Source organism: Sander vitreus, chromosome 7 (assembly GCF_031162955.1).
Source record: "Sander vitreus isolate 19-12246 chromosome 7, sanVit1, whole genome shotgun sequence".
Taxonomy (NCBI): domain Eukaryota; kingdom Metazoa; phylum Chordata; class Actinopteri; order Perciformes; family Percidae; genus Sander; species Sander vitreus.
Genome location: NC_135861.1, coordinates 8,204,023 through 8,223,345, shown reverse-complemented (window position 1 = coordinate 8,223,345; position 19,323 = coordinate 8,204,023). Strand labels below are relative to the sequence as shown.

At 42.1% G+C, this 19,323-nt stretch overlaps 1 protein-coding gene across 2 annotated transcripts in view; it reads left to right on the top strand.

Moving 5' to 3' along the window:
- Positions 1–19,323, top strand: part of agrn (agrin) — a 268,493-nt gene that overhangs the window by 142,947 nt on the left and 106,223 nt on the right. For both annotated transcript variants that reach the window (XM_078254428.1, XM_078254429.1), the window contains one exon: positions 13,017–13,232. In XM_078254428.1, coding sequence (XP_078110554.1) covers positions 13,017–13,232 — 216 coding nt within the window. The remainder of the gene's footprint in view (positions 1–13,016; positions 13,233–19,323) is intronic.

Sequence of the window (19,323 nt, the reverse complement as noted above, 5' to 3'; positions counted from 1 at the left end):
TATACACAAAGCCCAGACATCGGTATCTGTATCGGGACTGAAAAAGTTGGATCGGTGCATTACTAGTTTCCAATGTATGGTACGGCCCAGCTTGATTTAACTCACTTTTTTAGTACCAGTACTTTTCTATTTTCGTTTTCCACTGTGGATAGTATTCCCTCAGTGTAGGTGGGATTTGTTAGCTGTTTGCCATAGCAACACCATGTGAAACTGCTGTGACGTCATCTTCAAGGCGACACTCCCTGAATTGTTTCATCAGCAACCAAACAGAGGAATATCTGCACTACGGGCATAGTGTATGTTGTGCACGCAAAGTTTTGTGGGCTGCCATTTATAAATTTCGGGCGACAAATTAAACATTTTGATCACCATTGACGGTAGCTTGGCTATTTAAAAATGAAGGGTTTGTGCAGGATATCCCATGTTATGCTAGTGAATGTTCTCTCTAACTAGTCAGTGGTCTGCAGTGTTTTAACTCCACCTTTTATTATCAGCTCAGCTCTTGAAACCTCAACCAAGGTAGTACCAAAAAAAGTACCATGTACTATTCACATCTTTTGCTAATGGAAAACCAAAAATGATATAGCTTTTCTTTTAGCACATTACTCACCTTTAAACGCATCATGTTTGCATGGAATATGTTAGTTTGAAACCTAGATACCTCATAAAATTTTCTTTACTGCCTTCAGTCTGCCAGAAAGATGCATGCTGGGTAGCAGAAAAAACCCAATAAGGTACTTTTGCTAAACATAAGACATGATACAACAAATGCAGGATGGCAGCACTACAAACACCTTTTTTAACCCACATGGAACATTGATATTAGATAAATCTGCAAAACCCCAAATTAGGTTCAATGTTATTGTCAAAAAATGTCCACACACGCTTCGTTACTGTCTCACTTCATCAAGGGCACAATACTTCCCGCGCTGGCGTTGAACACCGGCATAGGGCGTAAATCTTACACTGCAGAATTGTTCAGTGTGAACGGACATCCTTGGGGTACTGGGCTGCACCTCATCGTCCAGTATTGATTTGTAGTTCAAGTGTAATTTCCTAATGTTAGTCTAAAATACAGACTTATTGATTGAAAAATGGAGAGCAAAGTTAGCCACCATCCATTTTACTCGAACAGTTTTGTCTACAGCCACTTACAATGTCGGGATTGTCAGGAGCCCAGACCTATAGACGCAGTTATGATTGTTAACGTCCAATTAGAGCTGACTGACTGCATGACAAGAAAAAGTTGGATAGTTTTGCTTTTTATACTCAAAGAAAACAAAAATAATCACATGTTTATAGCTCAGTCAGACCTGTTATTAAGTGTTTGCTGTGAGGAAGAAGGTCCCACAGTTTGTTTGAGGCAGCCTCACATAATCATACGGCATGAAGCCAGGCACAGCACTCTTCTGCAGTATGCGGCTCCATTTTGGCATTTGGTAGATCTAGATTCTACCTCTTTTCTAGCTTAAGAAAGGGATAACTAGTCTACTTGCCGGGGATCAGAGGTAGAGCGGGTCGGCCCTCAATCACAAAATTGGCGGTTCGATCCCCGGCTCCTCCGGCCACATGTCAAAGTGTCCTTGAGCAAGACACCGAACTCTAAACCCCTATTTTCTCACGGGCGCTGTATGTAGCTGTCCACTGCTCCTAATGCATAGGATGGGTTAAATGCAGGGATTGAATTCTACTACATTGCACTGTACGGTTGTATGTGATGAATAATACAGTGTCTTCTTCTTTCTTCTGATCTTTCATTAAATCATTAAACTTACTAACCCTAAGCTTTATGGCTGTTAACCTCTGGGATAGGCCGCTGTCTCTCCTAATCAGGTACGGGGCTTTGGCTACGAGGTGACATCATCTGGCTCTGTGCAAAGTTGTCATCGCTGGCCAGTTTTCTCTATTTTCTCTAGGAAACTGGAGTAGTGTGTAGTGGAAATGAAGCAGAGAAAATGTGTTGGAAACCGCATGCTGTGATAACAGTGACAGAGAGGCGAGCTTTACCTCTTCTGTTACTCCTCCTTACTCACTCCGACACTCCTTTTTTTATGTATGAAGTTAGAGGAAATGCAATGCTGATGAAACATTTGATGACGGTGATGAGAGATGGAGTGAATGAAAGTGGAATGCATGAACACAGAGAAACTGAGGCCACATTAGCTTTTGGCACTTTGGTGTGATGTCTTCGGGTTTGTTGTCTGCGTGTGTTTGCGTGCGCAATTACATGTCTCAGCATGTGCGTGTCTTTGCATCCATTCTCTGGATGTCCGTGTAGACGTTGTTCTTTGTGAGAAATCGTCCCTCACACTCCCATACAATGCCTACTTGCATTTAGCCAGCATAACAAAATATCAGTGTGTGTGTGTAATATGAAAACCAAGTCTTTGTATTTAGAGTCCATCACAGGTCTCCTGGAGGTGACGGTAAGCTTAGACGACGAGCTCTGAGACATGAACAAAAGAGGGCACCTCTCCTCATAACACTGGCTCAGCTGAATAATTGAATCCCAGAGCACGCTGCCAGCCATGCTGGTTTTCTTCATGTATATTGCAGACCAGCAGTAATCTGTTCTCGGGGAGCATCCCTGGCTGCCTGCTGCTGAGTTTGTGGAGATGTGAGGTGACAGAATAAGGCTCTGTCACCAATGCCTCCATTATTGATAAGATTGCGGCGGAGGGAAGCTTTGAGAGAGAACTGGAAAGATCAAAAAGTTTGTTCATGCAAACACACAATTTGGTTCCATTTCCCATGCGATTCATTAAGAATAGCAAGGCACTACGACTGATGGGGTTCGTGGTTGCATTGCCCTTAAAGCACTGCGGGTTGAGCAAAGCAATATTAACACTAACAGGGGCAGGGTTGCTGTTAAGTGGAGCATCTTCACCAGAGTTGGGTTAGTTCTATGCCCTCTGTATCTCAACTACTGGGGGAATGCGTGATTATTCAAGTTCTCTTTTAGCGAGTATAACTCTTCTCCCAAGATGAGGAGTTTAGTTCCCTGTGTCGATCGCCTTCACTATTCCATTCTCATGATGTCTTTCTCTCTACCTTCCTCCCTGTTTTCTTTCCCTGCTCTTGTCTCTTGCCTGATAAAGACAAACAACCAAGTGTTTTTTTTTCTCATATACCCTTCATGTATTTTTCTCCCATAACAAGGGTGATTAGGCAGCTGTTCTAAGCTGTCAAGAGCTGTCATATTTCAGGCCTGATTTATGAATAAGCAGCACCTGCTATATTCTGAGAACTCAAAGATAGCTTGAATAAAAGGGAAAAGGGTTAAAGAGAGTGATCTATTTAAGAGATGTGGCTACTGGTTATTTGAGTATGTAGATGGTGATGAATGTCAAGTTATTTCTATACCCATATTGTGTTTGTCATGGTCTGCGTGAGAAGGCAAGTAGTTAGGCGTTAGTTTATTGCACTGCAGAGTTTTAAGTGAACCATAACTAATCATAACCCTCATTGAGACCTTTATTGATCCCACACTTACTGTAGGAGAACACGCCTTCCTGGCTAAATTAATGGGGGTCAACAGATTGCCAATAAATCACAGTGTGGTGCATAACCCTACCATGAACACAATATATTAGGGTTGGATTGCAGGCTGATCACACTTCCATACCACACACAGCTCTGGGGTTGGTTTTGAAATGTTTTTTGAAACGTCTCTCAACAAGGCTGTAATCTAATTGCTTTGGCAATCGCTGTGGTCTCATATGGCCACGCAAAGTGAACAAAAGGGATCTGCTCCAGGTTTGCAGTAACTTCTCACACTCAAGTAGGTGTGAGAAATGCATTTGCTGTATGGTTCGAATGCCAAAAAATGGAATGAAAAATAAAATGTAGAGGTGGTGCCACTGCATTCAGAGAAGTTGATGGTAGTAGTAAGTAGGCAAAGAGTGAGAGACGGATACAGCTTTGCTCTAGATAGATAGATATACAGTATTCTTTATTGTCCTCTAAGAATATTTGTTGCCACAGAACCTCACATAAATACATGTACATGTCATGTACATGAATACATTAAACACGGTACCCCAACATAACTACATGAAAAGAAGGAAGGAATCTAAGAAAAGCTAGTTGATGTGAAGACATTTTTATACAATTAACCTAATTAATTAAGCCAAAAGTCTATGATATTTTTTTTTTATATCAGCGCCACATTAACCAAAGATGACATTTGGATTGCATGGTGAAGAGGCAATATACAAGATTACTCAATATTTAGCATTGCCTTCCCAATCTTTACCTGTAATGTGTAGCCCTTGCCCCTCCTTCATTACCATCATTGAGGTGCCCTTGAGCAAGGCCTTAACCCCAACTGCTCTGGTGCAGCTGCTCAGTGGCCTGCAGATCAGACGGTAGTATACAGGGCAGCTTCCAGGTGTGAATGTGAAACTGTGTGAATGTGATCGGGGCGTTCCTGAAAAAGAGAGCACTGCTCTCAGTGAAACTTCCCTGATATTAAATAAAGGTAAAAAGAAGTTGTCCTCCAAATTAAACGACAAAATATGTCTCCTGGAAGCACCGTTGTCTGATCTAATGCCCCTATCGGCAGGACGATCATTTGTCTTTGCCTTCCAAAAGTTTTGCAAATCACTGTATGAAACATAAATCTGTTTTATGATGCTATGGTTAAGCTTTGGTTGGGTTTAGACACACAATCGACTTGGTTAGGTTTAGGGTAAGATCATGCTTTGGGTTCAAATATGTACTTTGTTAAGGTTAGGATTAGGTTATGCAACAATCATGGTCAGGCTTTAAAAAAAACTGATTTGACTGTCGGTTGGAAACAGAAAATGAACGGCGGCTGTAACTCTGGCCTCCTCCCTACGCTGACTTCAACTGTTGTATTGTGTTATTTCACCTACATTCTTCTCTGTACAGTAGTTGTGAAACTGCTGGCATACTTAAAACAATACTGAACTTGCCCAAACTAAAGAAAAATGAACCTACGGAGTAGCTTAGACTGCTCACTGTAGCTTTTGTGTGTTTTATTTTTTATTCACACTGAATGCCAGTGGGACTTCATTAAGTTAAAAAAAAGTAACTATAGCCAAGGGAGACTAAAAATAGCAACGACAGAATCTCAGAGCAGTATCAACAGTTGCCGAGGTGACTGAGCAACAAAGTCACCAGGGAAAATATAAAGATCTTAAGGCTGATGGATAAGTTTTAAAGACGCAAAACTCCTTTAACAAGCTAAGCCGCCATATGTTTAAAAGTGACGACCTATTAACTTTTATACAGAGATGTAAATAAGGGCAATGAAGACAACTAACCATGCTGTTTTTGAAGCCAGTATACTAACCCATTGTTTCTGCATCAATTATGCCACTATCTTGAGAGTATTTACAGCTAGTGAGGATTTCTTTGACTTACTGGGTTGTACGAGGCACATGTGTAGAAACTGGGAAGGATTTGAATTGTAGGGGATTTCCCCCTGCCTCTCATATTTCGCTTTAACCTCCCCTCACCTTTTTTTCTTTCTCTTATACAGTATTTCTTCTAATAAAAGCTCTTCCCGCTCCTCCCTCCCCCCATCTAAACTCTCTACGTCTCCAACATTATCTCTCACTCTCTGGAAAGGCATAGACTTGTGCAGGTCTGGACTGTGCACGGCCAGAAGATGCCGTTTGGTAAATAAGTTCATTCTATGTGTTAGTCAGGTCAAGGCCCAGGCGCTCAGCTCTGCAAGCGTATGTGTTATATTCAGGAAGCAGGAGGAGAGGAAAATTGATTGTCCCCTCTTTATGTGAGAATGAGAAAATACTGTAGCAGCCTCCACATACACAAAGATATACTCACACACTCAAAACCCTCCATCTTCAAGCAGAGAACTGCAGCTCAAGGCACAGAGAAAATAAACGAATAGCTCTTTCCAGTTTGTTTTTCGGCAATTTGTTCATTCTGCTGTTGCCCTGATAAGACCAGCGTGGTTGAAAAAGCAGGACAAGAGAAAAGTTGTTTTCTTTTGAAAATCCTTTGAAAGAGTCTCCATTCTTTCCCTCCTTCGCCCTTTTTCTTTTCATTTAACTGGTTTAAAGAAGTGATTTTCTCATATTGAGCTGGTAGGGTTGGGCTGTTCCTTTTGTGAGTAGAAGTTTTCTTTATTTCACGCTGGGAGTTGTATGATTGCAGCAAGATCAATAATTGACTGCATTGGTCCCCTGAGGACCGCTAACCAGAGATCAATAGAAGCCTTGTAGTGTTGCTTTTTCCTTTCGAATATTTTACCAGGTATAACTGCTGCCCACCGTGGCGTTTCTTTCCTAATGTATTTCTTTTTTGCAATGGCATAGTACATGACTTCTGGACTCTTTGCTGTAAATAATCATATTGACGGGCGATGAAGGGAACTTTCCTGCAATTATTAATCAATAACGCACACACTGATAAATCGCTGCTCCCCTCGCCTACACACCTATAGCCTCATTGCTGCACAAGGCAATAGTGAGAAAATTAGATTTCAAATTTAGATTCTCACCCAAAGCATTTAGCTGAGGGAAAGTGATGGAGAGAACTGCACAATCACAGCAAATGAAAACTTAACATTCATTTAAAAAAAAGTACTATGATGAGTTTTATATGAGGGCAGTGGATTCATACAGAAGTTGTGTGTGTGTGTGTGTGTGTGTGTGTGTGTGTGTGTGTGTGTATGTGTGTGTGTGTGTGTGTGTGTGTGTGTGTGTATTTTGTTTGTACATTTATATATAAACCACCTGTGTGCATTACGGAAAGTTTCCACTCCCGACCTGATGAGACAAGTTGCTCTGTGCCGGTTGCATCACTGGCTGTTGCCATAGCAACCTGTCCCCTCACTGCGAAGGTCTTTTGGCATCGCTACATTGATAGAGAGTCTTAAGCCCTCTTATAGAGAGAGGGAGAGAGACAAAGAGAGAGGAGAGGACTGTTAAAAGCTGGCCAGCCGAGGAGCACATCTGTATTACTTAGCGTCAGCCGGAAAAAAAGGCTCCCTTTATTAGGAAGTAAGTGGAAGATGTCCCTCAGGAGTGCTAGAGCGTAATGAATTTAGACTCATTCAACATTAATGGGATGTCGCTTCGATGCCACTGAGCTGTATCACCCTCCATCAACATTCGTTTCCTGATTTCCTGACAGTCGGTAGGTCATTAGTCAATGTCGAAGCCACCATTTGCAGATTTAATCTTATCACGGCACAATTGGCTTCACCTGAACGGGTTATTCAACACGTTTTCCATTTGTGCGTCACTGCCCCGGCCGTCCCAATAATTCAGCCACTATTCTTGTCACCCATGTAAAGTTCAGGACTGTTAATTATTCATGCACACCTTTACTTCCCCGCTTTCCCTTCCTCGTCTCCTTTCCCGTCCAGCTGAAGCACACCGGACTGCTGTGAAATAATTCAAAATTATTTTTCTACTCCCCCCTGCAGAGAATAGTGTTCCTTCCCTAAAGTAGCCATTTTGAGTTTGTCAAGGCCATTCTGTCAAGCCTTATTGGGTCTGGACGCGTTCATGCTTGCCGTGACAGTCCATTTCTCCCTTTTTCACTTTGTTTGAGGTAAATCCAACAAGGCAGCAAAACAATGAAACTGATAGAGTATTTCACCACAAACACAGGCTGTGGGGACATTTTCTTCACAGAGAAGAAACAATCTCAAAGTAATAGGATCTACTGGTTTTGGGGGCATATTTATTGAATCTGTGTCTGACTGAATCTATGTTGAAAAGCAAGCAACTAGTACAAAATGTTGCACAGATAGTGTATTATATGATGAAATGTGTGTCTTTCATCCACCAAGCACAGAGCTCCACCATGCTAAATGTGTTTTGTAAATGTGTGTAAAAGTTCTGCATTGTTGTAGAATGGTCAAAAAATAATGTTTTTTACAATGCCATGTGCTTTGATCCACCAAAGAAATGAACTGAAATGTGTATCATCTTAGTCACATTCTGCAATAGATGCGGTGGAAACTTGTCACCAGAGAACTATGCCAGGTTTTCTTTTAACTCGTAAACCATGACATTTTCTCACTGTGGCTTTAATCAAAACAGCGTAATACCTTTCCTTTCATAAGCCAATGACGCATTGAGAGCATCCTTAAGGCTGCGACACCATGGATGAGCCATCCAAACACGGGATGAAGTGTTACCTGTACAAGACGCTTACCTTGAGTGCAAACTGGACATGCTGTCTTTTCTCCCCAATAGGATTTTCTTCCTCAACCCCCAATTGAAAAAAAAAAAAACAGTATGGAAGTGAAGCTTTTAATGCTGCTGGCCTGGAGGGAGATTACACACTTACTGTATACGGACTGACAAGCATGCAGACACTCACACATACAGTATACTCACACTCATTGCACTCAAAATGACATCCTTTTTGGACACACCAGCAGAGCAGACTTTGTTGCCCACACTCACACACACACACACACACACACACACACACACACACACATACACACACACACACACACACACACACACAATACATAATACACATTTCAAATCACTACTTCCGCTACTCATGTGAGAGAAAATAATCTCCAAAGGTCATGCCTATTAGTCCCAGTGGCAGAGCATAGTTGTTCTCATTATAAGCACATCTGTTATCCTGAAACATCTGTATGAACGTATTCTAGCATTGGATGTGAGTAAAGCTTTTATTTTGATATCTTGTACATGTATAATCAAGAAATAGTACCTTAAAGCTAGAACTCTCTTAATAAACGTACATAAGAAAATGTACTGGATCTCAGACTACCTCTCAGAAGTTAGATAGCAAACTGTAGCAAAAAAAAAATAATACAAATGTAAACTCATTTTGAACCGTTTATCAGTGTTTTAAGCCCCCAACGTTTCTAGGATTAGGCAATGGTTATGGTTAGGGTTAGGCCGGCTACACACTGCCTGCGTGGCGTGAGCATGGCGTTTCTGTTGAGTGTCAGCTGCGTGGCGGCTGCGTGGATGTCTTTACACACCAGAAACGTGTCTGACGCGGCGCTGCTGCTGCTAGCCTTGTCTGTATACATGTATGTTTCCCATTGATAAAATGAAATGTAATTTATTAATATGTATTCGTGTCAAAATGACATATAAACATATTTTCCTATTCTATTTGGCCTGGAAACGCTTCCAACACGCTTGCATGTTGTGTGAAAAATAGGCGGCGGTTCAATTTCTAGCATGCACGCGTTTTCGGCGTGGCTCGAGCTGCGCCTGAGACGTGTGTCACACAGGCAGTATGTAAGCTCTAACCTGTTAACATGGGAGACAAAATAAAAACGGCCACACCACGCAGCTGACACACTCACGTGACGTAGCCTTAGGGTTAGGGTTGAGGTTAGAAGTCAATGGTCGCAGCGCTGCCTTAAAGTCGATTAGGCAATGGTTATGGTTATGGTTAGAGTTAGGTGCCTTGAAGTCAACGGTCGCAGCGCTGCCTGGAAAGAGACGTTGGGGGCTTAAAACACCATCGAGCTTTTGAACCCGTCTCAATGCTGGAACCCATGATCTTTATTGGTTCATTTGGATTGTTAAAAATGTAGAAGGCTACGCTTGCCATCAACCAATGTGGGACAAGCAAGCCCTGAGGAACAGTGCTGGATCTTGGTACTGTTGCAACAGTTACAGGACACGTGACACCCTGGGAACTAGAAAAACCTCTGGCCGGTAGCATTTATCACAAAAGCAGTGGCTGTAAAACTAAGAAGAACATTTTCTGGGAATTACACACATATATCGAAACTCGAACTACTGGGTCTAACATTCACCCAGTTGCAATTTTATTCTGTAAAACCAGGAAAAACTAATGCTGTCTTGCACATTGGAACTGCAATGCATCCTATCTTCATGAAGCTTATACTGTTCCATTGTGGAGACTTAGTTTTAGAGAGGTGTTTATTCAACTTTATGGTCATTTTGGAAGCTGTAGTTTGTGGTGTCGTATCGCATTGTATGGAGAGGTGTTTCCAATATTTTGTCCACCCCATCTATGTATATAGTGTAAAGATAAGAATAACTATCAACTAAGTGTATATTGAATAGCCACTGCCATTTCTATGTTATTTATCTGTGTGAGCAGTTTGCCAGGTGGCAGCCACAAAGAAACAAGCTAATGCTAATGCAGTACAAGCAACTGGAAAGGAAGAGGGGAATACGTTCATGTGCAGGGCAAGCGGCTTTCATTGGAATGGGTGGGCCACCATGTTTGGACACCTCATCCATTGTGTACTACACCAAAGAGGAAAAGTAATTAACAGCAAAAGGTCCAGAGTCACAGGTAACGTTTGTAGCATTTATGATAGCTGTTTCCAAGCTTGTTCCGTCGACCGTTGCTACCTAACTGCCTCCTTTCTGAAATCAACGAGCGATCTGTTTCAACACTAAATTACCAAGAACCAACTTTATGAAGTGTCAACATCACCTACATTGGACACAATAAGCATCTGTGTGTCTAACAAAAGCCAGAATCTCCTGATGTAGCTCTACATATGTAAATGCTCATCTCTGTTTATTTTAGTGACCAAACCATGCAATTGTAGGACACACAACACCAAAGAGTTGCAAAAACTACCTGTGGGAAAAGCTTTACATTTGTGTCCTGAAGATTACATTTTATTACATGTGTTGTCTTTGTAAAGTAATGCCTCTCCTATGTCTTATGTCCACGGGATCTTCGCTGTTTTTATTATTGTGTCTATGTTCCCCGAGATCACCTGTCAATCAAATTGGGTCATGGCCAGTTCAAATTTATTGTTATTGTTTTCGTTAGTGGTGCACTTTTGTTTTCAGCCAGCTTTATGATCTTTGAAAGTGTCAAATGTTTCTTTTGTCATGTACCAGGTGTATTTCTCCCAGGAAAGTACTCCTAGCACAGGAGTATGCAGTTTGTACACTCGATCCAGGGCCTGCACTTGATACCTTCACTTTGAAAGAGCCCTAAGCTCTGCTGTCAGTCTTTTGTCAGCTAAGCTCGAGGCTAGAGTGAGATTTTCTAATAGAAAAACATGGCAGAAGAGATCTGGTTACAAATCATTGCTGGCATTCCTGATTTTTTTTTCTCTGCAGGTGGTGTGTTCACTGTCAGTGTTTACAATCTTTATTTTTTTTTGCTATTATTTTGCTGTTACCTACGTATATTGTTAAGGAACACAGCTGATACATTTAAACCACAGAGAGATTCTTTTTGGGCACCCAGCAACCTCTGTCTCCTGTAGGTTTTTTTTCTCCCTGTCATACTATCAGACACCCTCCCTCTCTCTTGTACACATCTGACACAGTTCGATTGAATTTCACCTCTTGTCACTCTGCTCGCATGGCTTCGCCTACGAGTCACACGCTGACACTCGCATGCACAAACTCACAGACGCACACACAGCGCGTGGTGAGTAGTGATGGCAGAGCACTGGGCCAGTCATGACAAGACCTTCATGCTAGCACTTGGCTGCATGTGCGTGTGTGAGACAACTAATGCCTACACCTCTCAGACACACACACACACACACACACACACACACACACACACACACAGACAGACGTGTCAGCAATACAGATGCATTCATGGATAGCTTCTCACATACACACGATAACTTTTTTCCCTGGTACAAAAGAGAGTGAGCTCAGGTAGCTGTCAGGTGCTCTCCCACAGGGAACAGTGGGCAAGTCAAAAACAGCCTCCTCGCCTGTCACTCCACACACACACACACACACACACACACACACACACACACACACACACACACACACACACACACACACACACACACACACACACACACAATCACACACTTCAGTGTGGGCAGAGAGACCGAATGAGATGCATTGGGCAGATGCTGGACCAGTTGTCCATGCTGCTCACAAAGGTGTGTGTGTGTGTGTGTGCCTGCGTGCGTGCGTGTGTGTATCAGACTTTCTGTCTATTCAGTACTGCAAAAGCCACCTGCCAGTGACTCCAAGTGGACATGCTGCCTTGCATTTAGTTTTGGCCTGGGAGCCACTGATAAGAAATAGCTGTATGTGTGTGAGTATGTGATATGTATATCCTCAGCAGTGACAATGGTTGTTCACCCCTTCAACCAAGAGGACTTATCTAAAAAGTGGATTTTTAGGTGCTTGCGTCCATTGATTTCCAATCAGGTTGGCTACCTGTGAGAGCTTGCCGTCTCTTTTAACATCATCCAGTGCTGAGGCAAGGACAACTGGCTGCCCAACAGCCCTCAAAGTGGGCACAGAGCCACAGCAGCTGTAGCTGCCACAACACGGTTGAATTACTCTCTAAGTTCATGTTATGTACACACAAAACGAGCACATACGCACACAGGTACTCCCTGTTTGCTTTGTGAATTTAGCAGCCTCTAACAAAGTTTACAGTTTGCTGTTTCTTGCTTGATCAAGCAGAGGAGTCAGTGGAAAGTTTGGGATCAATGCCTTAAGAGTTGTTGTGGCTTGACTTGTGTAGTTTGGCTAACTCTGTTGGTCTTCGTGTTGCCGTCCCTCTATGTTTTCCTGGACGGTGGATCATTGATATTTCAAAGACTGCAGTCTCTTCAGAGGATGAAAATAAACTCTCCACCAGACTGTGTTTCTGCCTGCTGTCTTTTTAATGTTTTAATGTTGTTGATGACTTTTAAAAGATTTTAACGTTGAAGCGTTTCCAAATTTTGCAATAAGCTCAACACGCCCAACAACACACTGTGCTTGCTCTGCATGGGTGGACAGATTCTTCCTGAATGAATTGAGAGCATCTGTTTGCTTTATGCCAGGATCACATTTAATCCCTGATGCATTTGTGTTGCTGAACTGTGTAGAGTTCTGCACAAAGACCGCAACGGCTGACGCATATTGAGATGAACCCATTCAAAGACGTGCCTGTCTGGTGTTAAAACGTAAACTTTAAACTAAACCGTGCATTGTAACAGCTTTGAGTGTCTGTAACTGACCTTGAAATTGTGACCGAAAGTAATATGCTCATATCATCGTCTTGTATCACTCCTAACGCCTTTTTTTCTTCCTGTCTGGCAGGTTGCAGAGGGATGTTGTGTGGCTTCGGCGCTGTATGTGAGCGTGACCAGACTGACCTGGCCAAGGCAGAGTGTGTTTGCAAGAGAGTGGATTGCCCATCCTTGGTGGCGCCTGTTTGCGGCTCGGATTCGTCTACCTACTCCAACGAGTGCGAGCTGGAGAAAGCCCAGTGCAACTCACAGAGACGAATTAAGGTTCTGCGCAAGGGGCCCTGCTGTAAGTTACACCTCCTGCCTAACAACCAACCGCTCTTAGAGACACTGACAGGAGATATCCAGTTTAACAAAGATGATTTGAGACAAAGCCTTGTGCTTTCAGTGCAAAGTAACTAATCACAGTATTTATTGAAGAATAGCACTGCTAATGAAGCTCTGCTAACTTGGTGATCCATTGTGTTTCCTATAACTTCTTCACAATAAAAGCATCCCACTGGTTCGCCAGTGGAAAACTTGTAGCATGAAGCAGGAAAGGTTCAGTTTGCATCAGCAGTAACTCGGCAAAGTTCCAATATGCCTGAAAGCAATAAGGAAGATAAGGCTGAAATGCGAAAGTACAACCAGGAAACTAACTCCAAACCACAGAGATTCAGATAGAAGCTACAAAAGTACTTAGAGCTGAACACAGAGAAACTTTTAATAAACAGAGCTTTCTCTCTGGACTCCAGCACAGACACACATACATTCAGCATCTTAGAGCACAGCTAAGGGGAAGAGACCGTCACGGGTCGGCCCTGCAATCAAGCAGTATCACAGCAGCACGTCTATCCCCTGCTGTGTGGCTGTAGTGAAAATCATGGCATCACATCCTATTCAGTATTTTAAGAGTATGAATATGTGACGTAATTACCTGTTAAAGGTAATACAGGTTATAAAACTAACTTTCTGTCATATTTGCTTAAACTGACCCTATGTTCGCGTAGAACTACATGAAGCAGGTAATTAAAAAAAAATAAAAATCCGGCTCCTCTGGCACCACCTACAGCCTGTAGTGTGATTTGCAAAAATCCACAGCTCCCTGTTCAGATGCTCCAATCATGGCCAGGGGGGTGTATAACTGCGTGTCAATCACTGCTCATGCACACGCATTCATTCTCCCTTGTGAGGGGAGGGGCTTAGGAGACCGTTTTGTGCTTTAGCAGAAAGGGGTGGAGGGACTGAGAAGAAGTCGATGTTCAAATTTTTTGGCTAAGTCCTGGATCTTCACAATCCTATCTACAGCACTGTTAAGATAGAAAGAAAAGTTGATTCAAAGTTTGCCATTTAAATACTTTTTTATGCTCATAGTTAAAATGAACAAACGTTTTCACAGTATTTTTTATGTCAGTGAGTGTTTTTTGAAGAGTTAGCATTAGTATATACAGGCTTTAAACATTCTGAGAGATCAAATTGGGGCCTTTGATCCAGAAAAGATAAATCCTTGAAAGTTCACTGAACCTACAATATTTCAGAAAACAATCTGACCCAAGACTGACACTCTCTATTAAGTTGAATTTCAAAACTGTGAAGTAGAGGTGAACTGCTTGCAGCAGCATGGTGCATGTGGGGGTTTGAAATAATAATATATGGATCCAGTCTAAAAATGACGTTCCCATACACCAAAACTGCATTCTCAATTATGTTTTGATCGAAACGTATTGTCTCCCAGATTACGTTTCTCTTTGACATATCACAAATACATCTCTAATCAAAGTTTCTCACGCACTTATCTTGCGTATATAACTTATTTTAATTCAAACTATCATATTTTTCTAAACCTAACCAAGTTGTTTTGTTTCAATTCACAACGTTAACCACGTTTAAAACAGCGACCGTTTCACAATGTGTGCCGGTCAGAAGTAGCCTGGTCTTACCAGACTCTTGTACATTTCATTTGTACAGAGAGTCTGGCCTCTCTCCATTGACAAGTGTTAACTTCCTTGAAGGCGGGTACTCTGTTTAAGTTTAAAACTATTGGATTTGCCCAGAGCCACTCTGGATCTGCCATAACCAATCGCTAACGTGTGGTCGTGACGTATGTCATGCGCATGTGCAACAAGAGGGGAGACCGACAACAACTATCGGCTTATATTTAGCATTAGCATAGCTAACGCTAGCGTTAGCCTTAGCCAACTCCTTCACCACTAACGGAGCAAGCTGGAAAATCAAACTTTTCCCGAACCTCGTGGGGAGGAGGGCCACAACATCATGGCCACCAACTAAACTCAGCAAAGATTGTTCTTGCTCGGGCTTTAACTTCGCTCGCATCTTTCTAGTGCACGTCCTCAACGTCATCGTTCTCTGCTACTCCCTCTGTTCGCTGATTGGACCTACAAATATTTGACGGGAGAAAACCCAAGAATATACCGCAAACCCAGTGTCAGTACCCGATCCGTACTGCCTGTAAAATCCGTTCTGCGCATGCGCATAGTTACGTAGTAGAAAACTAACAATGTCTCTGTGCGATTTGTACCACGCATGCGTTGAAACACTTTATTCTATTATACATAGCTACAAACAATCAAGACAAAACCGCGTAGCGATGTCGTTGATGTGTTGTTTATGTTAATGTTTTTACTTTTAATACTTCGTCTTGACTAATAACCATAGACTGTCTATTATTAATGCAATAAAGTGTAAACGTACATAAGTGTCCTTTTGAAGACCGGATGACAGCTCTTCCAGCCACCACTGCTGTATACCGCTATAGTAGCTACATGCTAACGGCAGTAAACATGTCATCTTAGCTGGCAATGTTGTTAAATTCTCCCCAATTCTGGGTCACATTCCTGCTGAAACATGTCCGATTGTGTAGTGTTTGGTTCAGAAGCCTTTATCTGGGATTTTTGACGTTAGAAAGTGCTGCTTCGTTCCACTACAATCTAATGTTAGCATACTCATAGCTAACTATTGTAGCTGCATGCTAACGCGACATAGCGGAGCATATATAGCTAGCTATATATGTACGTATGTAGCAGGACTTTGTACCGTAAAAAATCACCAATAAAGGCTTCTAAACCAAATACTAAACAAATACAAATACAGTAAAGTGACCGGAATTTGGGGTGAAATGTCCAGCATTGAGCTACATAATAGTTTGCTAGGAGTTTGCTGGTCTCACACAGATCTCATTTGTAGCCCTGTTTTTACCTGATACTTTCATCGACGTACAAACACATGAAGTGAGAGGTATACACATGCTTAAACTTTATTTAAAGCATGATTAACCTGAAGCAGGACGAAGTCATGACTTAAAACACCAAAGCAAGGCTTCTAGCTCAGGCTAGCTAGGGTTAGCAAATTACCTTCAAAGTTGCAAAGAAATGATGAAACGTAAAATTTGAAGCCTTTATTTAATTTGCTACATGGTGTTGTACTGGATGTCCGGACGACCCTCCGTATATCATTAACAGATACTTTAGGAAACTCCAGCAAACACCTTGTAAACTTCATCTCTGCCATCATAACGGTCTACTGTCACTGTCTAATGTTTTCTTCTGGTAACCAGAAATGTCCAAACATCCTTACGCCAATGCGTGCATAGAGCTGTGAAGTTTGCCGGTGTTCGCGCAAGCGTAGAACTGATCAGGCAGTGTCGTAAAACACGTTGAGTTTCTGCGCATGGTCTGAATTATGCGCATGCGCAGAACGGATTTTACAGGCGGTACGGATCGGCTAATGACACCCAAACGGAGTACTGAAGGGAAATGAAAATTGAGCGGAAGTAAGTAGGAGGGCGGAGCCAGGCTAGGTCAGAAGTGGCTTTCTGGCAGAAAATCCAGAAGGCTAACTTCTCCCAACAGCCTGGAAAATTTGTTTCCCTCGAAGCGTAATTGAGAATGCAGTTTTGTTGTATTGGAACATCATTTTTTAAGAGGGTTGTTTGATCTTTTGGACAGAAAACTAGTATGGCTACTTCATCAAACACAAAGCTGCAAGTCTCTGAGTGACACTAAATTGCTTGTTATTGTCAAATATATGGATTTCCCTTACACCATGTCCTAATACAACCGGCTTTGCCTTCCTATTTTTATCCCCCAATAATAAAGCACCTCCCCATTATGTCCAGTCTATTGTCTTTTCAATATAGCTACACTCCCAGTGCTTAAGCACCACCTGCACCTTCAAAAATAAAAAGTGTGCCACTGCTCCCATTGGTAGCCATCCAGTGTGTGTTTTATCCCTTAGCCCCTGGTGGGTGCCTATACTCCTGCTGTACCTCTCATTGCTTCTTTTTAGCAAAGCTTATCAAGATCCAGGGCTCTGAGGGGAGCAGCGGATTCCTGCCAAAGCTGCAACATAGCAGCAACCTCAGTAATAACTATATTGTTTTGTCAGTCGTGCCTGCCTGCCAGTGTGGGCCCACTGCTAATTCCAGGGGTCTCATTACAGTGCCGGCTTGAACCTGGCACTAATAACAAGCTTGGTGACTGCTCACCACTGGCACAGACGAAGTAGAGATGTAAAGGACAGGGGGAACAGAGAGTACAGCGAAGACACGTCTGGAGAGGGATGGAGGGAATAATGTTGAAAGAGGAATGCAATATGAAACATTTAGTGAACGAGGGGGTAACAAGAGCAAGTGGGTGAGTGATTGAGTGAGTGAGTGAGTGAGTGAGTGAGTGAGTGAGTGAGTAAGTGAATAGGTGAACAGAATACAGAAGTAGATTAAATCCAGTGAGAGAAAGTAGTGTGAGTGCTGTGGTGATGGTTTATGGATGGTTAAGGCCATCAGAAGCCCCATAATTACCACTGGCAACAACAGCAGGCAGTCACTAGAAAAAAAAAAGGTAAAACATAATAATAATGATGATACTTATGATAGTATTGCTGATAATACTGTAATTACATGCTCACCACCAGAACAGAGATGTTCTCTTTTATAACACACACATCACATCTAGAACAAGGAGTCAAAAGCAGTTAGTTTTTTCCTTCCTCCGTTGCCTGCATTTTAAATAGTCCAATATAATTGATGCTAATGGTATGTCCACCTTTTCATGTAACCATATAATCTAACTGCTTTTCAAAGAACACAGAGTTATTTAACAAATGTTTAAAAAAGCCATGATTATGAGAAAAATAGACCCCCAAAATATCACTTTGTATCTTTTATGATCATTCATGCTGTCCTTTAAAATTATCCCACATGGTCACCATTTCATCAGGACCATTTAGAGTTGACTACATTCACACATTCTACAGTGAAGTCTAAATATTTTACATTTCAGTGCGGGCCATGTAGAATTAACCATGACATGAAGTTGGCACATTGATTGATTTATTTAAGTCCACAGATCTAGGCAAAAATGGTAAGTGCTGTGAAAAAAGGTAGCAGGTGTAATTCACATTTTGCTGTGGACTGAACCCTGACACCAGTGCTTTTATTAAATTGAAATCAAGATATTATGTTTTGACTTCAAAGTGACACACCAGAAAGCGTCCATAAATTCCCTTAGTGTTAATTATGCCATGCTTTTACATGTGCTACTTATCTTATTTGCATTGTATGTTGTAATAAACAGTCACAGTGAAGTGCGTGCCAACCACCTAGCTAGCTGACATCTGTAGGTATATTTACCTTTGCTTCCATTGCAACAGCTTTGTTGAAAGCTCCCACACAAAACATAGTGACCTTTGTCAATAGACAGTATTCAGAAGGGCGGCCAACCAAAGAATTAAAGGATATGAGGAATGTAACAGGGTTTAAAGATTTAGTCAAGTTGTAAGCTGTGGTTTAAGATTCTTCAGAAGATGTTTTTGTATGGCTGAACTGAAGGATATTTGCATCTGTACTTTGAATGTTACTGTAGGTAGAGGTAAAGGTACCTGTGTGTGTGTGTGTGTGTGTGTGTGTGTGTGTGTGTGTGTGTGTGTGTGTGTGTGTGTGTGTATGTGTGTGGAGGAGAAAGAGACAGAGAGTGGGTTAGGAGGTCAGGGGAAGTAGAGTGACAGGTTCTTATTCTCTTTCTGCCTCCAATAATTTCAGCCAGTACACAGGGTCTGGACAGGTCACTCTGGCTGAGATTATGGAGTTGTCAAGGCTGATGGAGGAAGAGAGAGGCAAAAATGGGAAGGAGAAAGAGCGGGAGAACGCGCGAGAGAGAGCTGAGAGAATGAGAGAGCTTTAAAATTTAAGAATAGTGTGGGCGGTTGGATTGGTGCTTTTGTGCAAAGCCTCGTTCGACTCATTCGATTTGAATGGTGGGTTTTCATTGGGGTAAGTGAATTGGCTACCGTTCTAAGAAGCCGTCATGCCCAATTCAAATCAACTCGGGAGTCTTATCTGGCATTCAGGAGTGAAGCCATAAAAGAAGTTTTTTTCTCACAGA